This window comes from Nothobranchius furzeri, chromosome 5 (genome assembly GCF_043380555.1).
Source record: "Nothobranchius furzeri strain GRZ-AD chromosome 5, NfurGRZ-RIMD1, whole genome shotgun sequence".
Taxonomy (NCBI): Eukaryota; Metazoa; Chordata; class Actinopteri; order Cyprinodontiformes; family Nothobranchiidae; genus Nothobranchius; species Nothobranchius furzeri.
The window spans coordinates 68553839-68565891 of NC_091745.1; the positions used below are offsets into that span (position 1 = coordinate 68553839).

A 12053-nucleotide genomic window follows, 5' to 3' on the forward strand; every position below is an offset into this window, starting at 1 on the left:
AACTCCGGTGCGCCGTCAGACTGAAGGCAGAAATGAACGCTGCCTCCACCGTGATAAAAACTTTTAAGAGGTTATTTTTCATTCAAGGTCAAATTAAGATATTAGCTTCTGGGATGAGTCGGGTCCGCTCCAGCCAGTGACTCCTCATGAACCTGACCACATCTCCTGTTACTGCAGCATTTGTTATTCCAGTCCGCATAACAGCGGATCGCAGATTCAGCCACACCATAAAACAGCAATAAGTCGGTCTGAGGTAAAAGTGAACCTCATGGCTATATCTTGTCCCCTATAGACATTTGATTACGCACAAGTAGGTGATCAGCTCAGGTTTACGCAGAGCAGAAGGAAGGAGAGCGCTCTGGCCGCACAGGTTAAATGTTCCTACTTTAAGAAAACCGTTAAATTGCATTGTTTATGTTCTACCTGGGCACTCTAAATATTTATTCAAAATGAAATCAAAGGAAATTGTAATGGTATCGAATGTTTATTAATTACTATTTAAAAAATGAAAGTGATGGGGAATTTTTTTTAACCCTCTCTGTTTAGCTTGACATCTGATATATATATATATATATATATATATATATATATATATATATATATATATATATATATATATATATATATATAGAGCCATGCCCCGATGTGGGGGCTGGGGGGGGGGGGGGGGGGGCTAAATAAGTTTGGGAACCACTGTTCTATACCTATATAGAGTATCACAGCTTATTGGTCATAAGTAGAGGTAATATATATCGAGCTCTTAAAGCACTCAATTTACCAAACCCTACACAGGTTATCAGCAAAAAAAGTTAATTTAGGCGTTACTTGCTCTTTAAGAAAGACTGTGAGCTAGATCTCATGTTTCTGACGGGAGTGTAGATGGACAATAACTTGCTGATGTATGGTGGAGCCAAGCCATGAGTAGATTTTAAAACAAAGAGGATCCTGTAGTACACAGGGATCCAATGGCGAGGTGCCAATACTGGGGTTACATGGTCACGCTGCATTTTGAACCAGCTGGAGTCTAGTTAAAGATGACTGTTCCAGGCCCAAGTAAAGTCAGCTACAGTAGTCCAAATGACAGGAAACAAACAGATAGATGACATAGTCAGACTTCAGCAAGATACCGTTTAACCTTTGCTAACCGTCTTAGATGATAGAAACCTGATTGGACTACTGAGCTCACCTGTCTCTTCAAGCCAAAAGAACCATCAAGAAAGACTCCAAGATTTTTTCACACAGGACTTTACCAAGGACGAGCACTGACACCATCATCCGGAACATTCTGATCACCAAAGAGTGAAATCTCCATCTTTGAGTCATTTAGCTTCAAGAAGTTGTGGGGCGTACTTTGCTTAGCTTCGCTCAAGCAGTCTACTAAAAAAACTATTTCGTAGGCGAGTAAATTTGAAGGTCATCAACAACAAAATGGAATGGTGCTGCGTTTGGACAGAAGATACTAGCGGCTAGATCTCAGCATGAAGCAGATCCTAAACACAGCTCCCAAGGCTCATTTTGAGGAGAAATACTAAAACTACATGGGTACTGCTCTGTGCAGATGTAGAAGCAAAATGTGCAGAAACAGTAAGTTCTAAAAAGCCAAATAAGTGACGATAATGATAAATAAATCACTGGAACAATAAGATAGGACCAGATCATCTCAGCTTCCCTCACACATCTATATTACACACAAGCAGAGCTTTATTTTACGCCTCTACATAACTTTTTACTATATTCCTCCAAGCCACCACAAAATCAGATGAAAGTTATATGCTTGAAAGTCTGAGCTGATTTTCCACAGATCAGCTGTGATGTTTTTTTTTTTTTTTTTTTTGTTCTCAAAGAAGGAGGACATTTTACTGACCTATGCTTAAGCCAGGAAATTGGAAAATGAAAAATGAGGCTGTGGATGAGGGGAGTAGCGCTGAAACGGCTGCTTATGACAGCAGCAGCTATCACATAAAAACAGGCCAACACGCCTGAGCAGCTCATCTAAGATTGGAGATGAGACTTGTTTCTGGGGTAAAATCAGATAACACCACAGCCTGTACCACTTTGTGTTACAACGTAATATTTGAATTGATAACTTCTTTTTTTTCTATTATTCTTTTAACATTTTTTTAAAAGGGATAAATGTCACAAATTATTTTTCAACTCATGGCTACTTTGATTTACTAAGATTAAATCAAACATTTTAAATAACTTTCTTCATGATCAAATATGCCAAGAGAACTACATCGTAAATCCCTCAGGGTCCCAAACCAGAATCAGAAGAATCAGAATCCACGTTGTAGTCAATGCCTCAGCACCCTGAAGGATAGAAATTTGTCTCTGCAGTACAGCCTGTCCACGGACTCACTCACACTCACACTCACACTCACACTCTCACTCTCACTCTCACTCTCACTCTCACACACACACACACAAAACATGTAGAACAAAACAGGTACAGGCAGACCACTAGAGCAGCCGTCAAGGCGGTCATTTGCAGTTTACAGAGGTACTCCCGACAGGGGGTAGCTTTGCTATGCCAAAAAACACCTCAAGCATATAGGTACGAACATCAACCAGTTCATAACATGAGACTCCAATGGGTAGGTGGAGGAGTGGTGGTGGGGAGAGGGTGTGGGACATGATTTTCCCCCAGAGAGAGCAGCAGCCATTTCGGCAAGTGCTCGATCATTGTTGAAACACAAGTGGGAGGGAGATCGAGGAGTGAAGAGCACATCGACTCCTTCGGTTGCAGATCTCGCCAGGCTTATGCCCGGATTACACTGTTCGATTTTTGGCCGTCTTTGCCAAATCCCTCGTCCTGAGCAGAATCATGACAAAAAACGGTGAACGTAAGGCTGACTTGCATGTATGTGCACCATGCTGTGAACGTGTAGTGTGACCGGCTCTGCAACAGTTTTTTGAGCCGTCCCACGACCCAAATCAGCCTCAGACAGTCTACTCTACAAGCATGCTTGTTACGTGCAGTGCCCCTTTTCGGCCACAGAATGGCCTCAGTAGCTTCTGCCTCAGTCTCCCGGTGCCCAGCTGCAAGCAATTAGATAATTACCTGGTTCAGCTGTCAAAAGCTTCGCCCTTGCTCTCAGTCATGGAGAAGGTACAGGGAAGTGTGGACACGGAGGTGTTCTCACTGCTCTCTTCTCCTCGTGTGCTTGTGCTGGTGTGTTTGCTTCGTGGTTTGCTTTGCTTAGTGGTTTAGACTCTAGATAATAATGATTTCGGATATTTGACTTTGGACTGGCCTTTGACTCCCCCTTTTGGACCTCCCCTGAGCGTTCCTGCTTACCAGGACGTCTCTTGTTTGGTTTTGTATATATATATTGCATTTAGTGTTTTTTTTATAGTAAATATTTTAGTTAAACATATTTTCTCCTCCCAGCCCTTTTGGCTTGGCGCTTTATGTTTAACCTTTTTCCCTTTTGTTGGCTCTTTGTGTTTGTTAAATAAAAGTTCTTTGTTTTGTGACACAAATTACTCTGTTTATTATTTACCTACACACCGCATCTCTTACTCCCTCTACCACATCACTCCTGGCGAGCTGAGGGACGTAACAATGCTTGAAAACCTACGATTCCTGTCTGCAACCGACCAATGAAAACACACCTTTGGGACGCTGCAGCAGCAAGACTCCGCCTCTCTGAGCTTCGGTTTCAATTTATGTTTAAAATGTGGATTATAAACTACACACCAGTTTTTCTTCTGTTAAGAGTCCAAGTTAAACCGGAGTTATACCTAAAATGATTAAACTACATTTTTTAGACCATCAGATAAATTGTGAAAACCGTGGTTTTGTGATCTGTGAGAGCTGAGAGGAGATGAGCTCACGAACATAAAAAACGAAACGCAAAAACATGAGATCCCTTTGCTGTTGATGGAAATCTCACATATTTAACCGATAAAAGGGATGGTTCAGTAGCGGTTCGCTGCTGAGGGACAGAGGAAGCTGCGCTCCGTGACAGCGGGTGTGAGCTGTCACACAGAGCAGAGCTGCAGAGCAGTGAGGCAGAATTCACGGCAAAAGTTTAGATACTGCAGCGATCTGTGACATATTCCTACTCTCTTGTGTATAAAGGAGAAGGATGAATGACCAGCAGACAGCTCGCTGTTTGGCTGAAAGACGGGAAAAGGAGACTTGCAGCCGAAGCGAGGGTTTTAAAAGCAAATCTTCCTCTTTGAGGAAGATGAGCTGGGTCATGAGCGGACACTAAAAAGAAGTGTTTTTATCTTTTCTGCTTTGTTTTGTTTAGCGGTCTGCTTAGTGACGTATGCTTTTGGAGGTGCGCTCATGACGCAGTGTCTCCTGCTGAAGAGAGACGTTGTGCAGTCTGGCTCACTGAAATCTTGCACCGTACAGAGTGCCACCTTTCTGGAGTTGTCACAGTGTGACATGAACTATCCTGAGCGACGGCCAAATATCACACAGTGTGATCCGGGCTGAAGACCACCCATCCGAAGGCAGGGGGTAGGTCAGGTTTTCACAGCAGAAGCCTTCATCTCCAGGACTCTCTCTCAGACACAAAGGACAGCCTAAGGTAGTTCTGTTAGCATCACGGGAGCGGAATCTACAGTCGTCTTTCAAACAGTCTCCACATGCTACAACAAACGTCACGTACTCGTCGCTATGGATGTCAGTCGATGGGGCAGTCCGCCAGACTCTGTCAAAGCTAATGCAACCTTTTTCTAATTAAGTACCTCTATCTGCTCTTGACTCAAAGAAAAGCCCACGTCTAAATAGTCCAAAGATGACGCCAAAGCCGTTTCAAACGAGCCATCGCCATCATAGTTTGTACACTCGGTCACAGTAACATCCCACCCACCAAACCGACACACTGTTCAGGCCAACGGTTGACCTGCTGAGGCTCCTATGGAGCGTGGCTATACCAACATACTGAGCAAAATCATTTTGTATCGCCTACCATCTGTCTAGATTCCTAAGCTACTGAAATCTTGTATCAAACCCACTTTTTCACACAGAGCTGCTTAAATGAGAAGCATATTCACTATTTTGGTTCTAGCTGGACTGTTTTCTGCTCTCTCCATCGTTCTATGGACCCGTACTGATTGGGTAATAACACTGCTTTGGTTCTTAGCGGTAATAACAATGTCATTAACATACACTCAGGAACCAAGCAAAACTGCGTTTTAGCTTCACATGCTCAGCGACAACAGTTTGAGAGAGACAGACGCATCGATTTGTTCAGGTACTTGTGATCATCAAAGTAAGTGGTGCTTTTAATTACCCATAGCAGATGCTGCTTTTAAATAAAGAATACATCATCAAAGCTGCACACTTCACATTTGGCACGATGGTGGGGATGGGCTGGGGAATGGATTATTCCCACAATGGGGGAGGGGGGTGTAGGACCAGGATAAAATCTCTTCAGCGTGAATGGAAACAGACAGAAAAAGGTGGACTGGAAACAGAATGAAGACGCAAATTTTTAAGCCCAGGAATAAATGATCAGCTGTGTGCCACCGACCTTCAGAAGTATTTATTTAAATTTTTCACATCTCTCTACCAGTCCCTTTGGATTATTCACAGAATATTTCAGCTATGTGAAGAAAACCCACTTTAACTGCAGGAACAGTAAACCTCTGAGCACTTTTCTAATCTTCTAGACATTGATAATGGAAATCAGTAACATTGGTACCAATGGTTTACAAAATGGCTAATTATTGCCCATTTGTGCACACCTAACTCAATCTGAAACTATAATCTAACCCCACTTAAACACTCAAGTGAAAACGGATAAGGTGATTCAAAAATGCTAAATATTCTAATATTAAAATTTGATAAATGCTCTGTGAGGAGCGTTGAATTCTCGCAGTTCAAGTCAACAATGAGCACTGTACTAAGATCTATTATGGAAGAGAATGTGAGTGAAATGTCTCATTCACATTTTTTGAAATGAATTAGCTGTAGTCTTAAGTTGAAGTCATTTTCTGTGGAAAAAGACTTGTGCTCCTGTTTCAAAGGCAGACGTTTGTCGAAGGAGTGGGGGTGAGGCCAGGAAAAGACAGGATTTGTAGTCTTGCTCATTAATATTCAACATATGCAAACAGGTTCTTGTTCACGAATGAGGGGAAAGTGGACTGTGAGATCTGGTGTTGTGTCTGCAGTGATGCGATCTGTTGTGGTGAAGAGAGAGCTGAGCCGGACGACCTAAAGCTCCTCTATGGCGGCCGAAAGAATGAGGTCGCAGATAAGTGTCCAAAATGAGTTTTCTCCACAGGGTGTCTGGGGTCTCCCTTAGAGATAGGGTGAGAAGCTCGGTCATCTGGGAGGGGCTCAAAGTAGACCTGCAGCTGTTCCACATTGAGAGGTGCCAGTTGAGGTGGCCCAGGCATCTGGTTAGAATGCCTCCTAGATCCCTCCGGGTACAACCACTCAGAAGTCGGCCTAAGGGAAGACCCAGGACGTGATGTTTCTCAGCTGGCCAGGGAACACCTTGGGATTCCCCCCCGAGGAGCTGACCCAAGTGGATGGGGGGATGGACGTTTGGGCCTCCCTGCTTAGATTGCTGCCCCCACAACCAGACCCCGGATAAGCAGAGGATGATGGATGGATATGCAAAAATCTTGCATATTATTGGTTCACAGCAGAGCCTCTTCTACTGCTTTTGTTCACTCTTCTAATGCAAAAAATGCAATGTTGAGGTTTTATCTCCATAAATGACACAAGCCTCAACACTTTTTGCCATGTTGTGGAGTTGCGAATGCTAATAATTAGTGGTCGGATGATATATCAGGCAGATATATTCAATTTCTTCTATATCGGCCGAAAATATTTTTAAAAGCCGATTAAAAAAATTATAATCAGGCACCTGCGTGGCCAACTGCCGCCACTACTAGACTGAAGAAAGGACCCGAAGGACCCCAACACATGTTGTTTTGAGTTTGTTTTATATTTGAAGTTCAATAAATATTAAGAGATTTATTGACTTCTTTAATTTATACTGCCCACAGTGAGTTGTCTTTCACAATCAATGTGCTGCTAAAACGTATATATCAGCCTTAATAATCGGCTTTAGATACCGGCAACCTGCAACAAAAATCTTTAAAAATCGGTATCGGCCTTAAAAACCCCATATCGGGTTTTAGCTGAAACGTGCTCTGCTCTCTCCTGGCTGCAAAATCATCACAACCTTTTGCGGTCGTAAGCCAAGGTGAGCGAGACCATGAAGGCTAATTTTTCTCTGTGGCGTCGAGGAGACTTTTTCTTTTTCTGATCAGACTGATTTTCTATCTGTTTCTTTTCTGTGGCTAATGCAGGCGATGGGGCTGAAGAAAATGTTCATGTTCAGCACGCATGCTCACTTCTGAGCAACTGACTGTATTTTGAAAGAAAAATATCACGTTTTCTCTGAGAAGGAGACCTATAAAGGAAAAATGGCGTAAGGACATCCAGTCTGATGAACTCTCCCCAGCCAGTTTAGATGACAGAGCTCAGATGCTAAAGCTCAACTTTTCAGCCTTCTTGTTTTATTATTACAATAATGCAATTCTCCTTTTTGGTTTCTGATGCATCTACGTTAAGCCTCAAAACCTATTTCATAGCTCTGCGCACTTGTGTGGATTAGAATAAACTACTATTTTATTCTAAGAACAGACTTTATGCTTTTGTTGCAATTTTAGAACCACGGCATGTTGACAGATTCACGTTTGGGCGCATCTTAAAATTCAAACGGGAGGAATCTATGAGCAGTTTGACACATTTAAAAAAATCTTTGTGTCAAAAACTTTTTTTTTTCTTTTTTGAAACATACTGGAATACTTTATTTATGTCCCAGTTCGACTACAGTGAACGGCGGGGAGGTTGGGAGTGTGAGGGTATACCTTAATGATGAGGAGAAGCTCACAATCCAGCACCCTCCCAATTAATTGGGATGTTCCAGAGTGTGGGATGAGCGTTCAGCCTTACATTATTCAGTCCACATAGATTTGTCAGGAATGATAACGGGGGACCTTGATGTTGCAGACCCCCTCTTGTAATGAGGCGTACAGTTAGAGAGCTGCTGGAGCTCAGTTGGCTGAATTTGTGATCACAGCAGGGATCATCTGCTCAAGGTTACAGTGTTCTGTGTAGCAAGTGGGCAACCCTGCTGTGGGGGGGAGTATATTTGGATGCTTCAATCAATGTGAGTGCTGAGCACAGATTGTATGGCACAGAGACCCAGGCATGGCTTAAAAGAGAGTATTAATCATACATGGGTTCATAGTGTGTGCACATGCTCGATGCTAAATCTGCTTGGTGGTGTCCTTTATTAAAAAAACGCTGCTGAAATCCAAGCAGCTGCTTGTGTGGCAGAGTTCAGGCCTCTCAGCAGGACGGGACTTTAAATTCTGCTGTAGTTTAACCTTGTTAGAGTTAAAAAAATTGAAGATTTTATCCCAAACTTACCGTTTATATGAAATTTTCTGTTTCCTCTTGTGACAGTCCAGCACCCATTCCTTCCGAACGATGATGCCGCCTGCTGATTTCACCTGACTGTACTTGGGGGTGTTGGCAAAAGCACAGCTGGGGATTAATGAGACAAAACAAATGTGCACATAAACACACCCAAACGATTACATTACCACAGAGACAACAGAAAAACATCGCTCCGGCAGCTGAAGCAGACTAAATCACGGAGTAGCAACTGGGCCAGTGACACAACTCAATGAAAAAAAACACAAAGAATTAAATCACAGGAATAAAAATGTATTAAAAACTCATTTAATATTAAACTAAGTTGTTTTTATCAGAACTATTTAATATAGTCATCATATTTATATGAGTTTGGATTGGTTTAGTCAACTTTAATAAAGTTTTCTTTTTTTCTTCTCTTTCAGTTAAAAATCCATTGATTCTGCTTTAAGCTGCAGGCGCCTGTTCCTAAATCATCTACAGCTCTGCCCCGTCTACTCCAAATTTGACCGGTACTAATTTATCTGAAAGACCATCTAATTCACATCTCCTTTAAATGGATACTATGGAACTTTTTCACATTTTTAAATCATTTTCTTGAGCCAGTATGTGCTAAAATGACTCTTTACAGTGTTATTAAATGTCACTCAGACCCCATCGCCCTCTGTGACCAGAATACCACAGTTGCAACTTCAGAGTTGCCTTGCCGGACCAGTCCCTACTGTTGCTGTGGAGTGGAGCTAGCATGGTGGAGCTGAAGTCTGCTTCCAGCATGTTTCCTGCATGTTGTATATCGTGAACACAGCTGATTTGTTTCATTTAGTGATGAACCGCTCTTTAGAAACTTAAAAGACAAACACACAGCGAGGAGATAAGTTTCACTTTTGCTTTGAACACAGATAATAACAGACACTTGGGGGTGCTAAAAGCAAGAAAAACAGTCTAGCATCCCTTTAAATTTCTAAATTACTTAAAAATTATGATGCTGGAATAAGAAACTTTCACTTGGAGCATCTGTTTTGGCTAGAGTGAATTTGCTCTTAGCGATGGTGAGTTTATGGACCAGGAAAACTGTAGGATTTTTAATTTTCAAACTGGCCGATCATGCTGAATGTTCACTAATACTGATCTTTTCATGAGCACAATATATATATATATATATATATATATATATATATATATATATATATTTTTTTTTTTTTTTACTTTTACTTAAATATTTACAATGTTTTGTCCTGGACTGTTCCATTATTATGTAAAAAAAAAATATGGTAAATGGCCTTTATTTGATATAGTGCCTTATGGAGTCCTAGAACCCCCAAAGGCTCTTTACAACACAATCAGTCATTCACTTAATCACACACACAGCTGCCCTGGGGTGCACTGACAGAGGTGAGGTTCCCACCAGCAGGCAAGGGGGGTTAAGTGACTTGCCCAAGGACACAACGATAGGTCCCTGCATACTTTAAGAATGCTGTAATCCACCCACTTCTTAAAAAAACGAGTCTTGACGCCTCTCTCCATAGCCGTTTCAGACACATCTCTAAATTTCCGTTCATCACCAAGATCTTGGAAAAGGTTGTGGCTAAACAACTCACAGCTGCTCTTGATGAACAGAACATCTATGATAGTTTCCAGTCAGGTTTTCGTAGAGCTCATTCTACTGAAACAGCTCTTCTTAGGGTCTCTAATGACCTTCTGACTCACAGTGATGCAGGAGACTGTTCTGTTGTGGTCCTGCTGGACCTGACTGCAGCCTTTGACACTGTTGACCATCACCTGCTACTGGAGAGGCTGAGAGACTGGGTAGGCCTATCAGGATCTGCTCTGGAGTGGTTCTCCTCTTATCTCTCTGAGCGCTCCTTTTCTGTGGCCGTCTCCAAGTTTAGGTCCTCCACCACCTCTCTTACCCATGGTGTCCCACAAGGTTCTGTGCTGGGGCCTCTGCTCTTCATCCTCTATCTGCTTCCTCTTCAGCACATCCTGAGCTCCTTCAAATGAATCTCCTACCATCTTTATGCAGATGACATCCAACTGTACATCTCCTTTAAGCCCCATGAGATGTCTAAGCTGCAGCTGTTACACACCTGCTTAGACTCTATCAAAACCTGGATGGCTGGGAGCTTTCTTCAGCTGAATGAAGATAAGACGTAGATCCTCATCTGTGCCCCAGACAAGCTGGTTCTCAAAGTCAGAGACTCTCTTGGTCAGCTTGCTTCTCACACCAAACCTTCTGTCAGGAATCTTGGTGTGACCTTTGACCCAGCTCTCACCCTGGATTCTCATGTCAGTTCTCTTGTTCGCTCTTCCTTCTTCCATCTCAGGAACGTTGCTAAGCTGAGTCGCATTCTGTCCCGCTCTGAACTTGGGACTGTTCTCCACACCTTCATCTCCTCACGCTTAGACTACTGTAACTCTCTTTTCACGTGTCTGAGCAGAACCTCCCTGAACCGTCTACAGGTGGTTCAGAATGCCTGTGCTCGGCTTCTGACCAAGTCCTCCAAACAAACCCACATCACCCCGCTTCTCCTCCAGCTTCACTGGCTGCCAGCCAACTTCAGGGTTCATTTCAAGATCCTGGTTCTGGTCTATAGGGCCTTACATGGACAAGCACCATCTTACATTGGTGATCTTCTTAGTCCCTACACCCCCAGCAGGTCCCTGAGGTCCAGTGATCAAAGCCTACTGGTTGTGCAGCACACCAGGCTAAAGACCAAAGGTGACCGATCATTTGCTGCTGTGGCCCCCAGACTCTGGACCTCTCTACCCCGAGCCTTAGATCAGTGGACTCAGTGGTCTCCTTTAAAAAGCAGCTGAAAACTCACTTGTTCAGGCTGGCTTTGGTGTGACCTTCATCACCCTCTCCTTGTTCTGCTCTCCCCACCTATTCCACCTTCCTCAGGATCCACTGATTTCCCTCTTTCCTATTCACTCTCTCTTTCTTTACATGTTTAATCACAATTGTCTATTTTTTGCTCATTTTAAATATATTTTTAATCATTTTCTAAATAATTTTTTATATTTTTACATTTTTTGTTTTTGTGAAGCGCCTTGTGATTTTTGTCTTGAGAGGCGCTATAAAAAAGATCTTTTCTTCTTTTTCTTCAAACTGAGCGGGGCTCAAACCTGCAACCTTCCGATTACGGGGTGGGCACTTAACTCCTGTGCCACCGTTGCCCCACAAAAACATATTTAGTCAAGGATTTACTAAATAATCAAAATACTGAGAGAAAAAAATGCAGATTCACAATAAATGAGACGCGTTTACCTTTCTGTTCAGCGCTGTACTGATTAAATGATAACCTGAGTATGTGCAACAGTGATTCATCCCTAAGTTGTGTTTAACAGCTTACATGAGGTGTGTCGAGTCAGGAGTCCAGTCGGGTCGATACTTTGCTCCCATCTCCAGAGCCATGTCCCTCAGCTGCCCTCTGAACGGGTTCTGGAAGCCGCTGAGGACAAACACCACCCCCTCCATGATCTGATTGAACGAAACCTGCTGCTTGATCTTAGATTTGGTTGTCTGCTTAGGCTTGGGCTCTGGTTTAGGCTGCTTCTCCTTCTTCTCAGCAGACTTGTGTCCTGATGAAGCTGCAAAGATAATATTTAAATTATTTAAAATCTCGAGTAGAGA

General features: G+C 42.7%; 1 protein-coding gene across 1 annotated transcript in view; it reads right to left on the reverse strand.

Annotated features, from left to right (window-relative positions):
- xrcc1 (X-ray repair complementing defective repair in Chinese hamster cells 1) overlaps positions 1–12053 on the reverse strand; it is a 34590-nt gene that overhangs the window by 10731 nt on the left and 11806 nt on the right. Inside the window, exons 9-10 of the mRNA XM_015950012.3 lie at positions 11773–12010; positions 8414–8530 (exon numbers count right to left, since the gene is read on the reverse strand). Of these exons, the coding sequence (XP_015805498.3) occupies positions 8414–8530; positions 11773–12010 (355 nt within the window). The remainder of the gene's footprint in view (positions 1–8413; positions 8531–11772; positions 12011–12053) is intronic.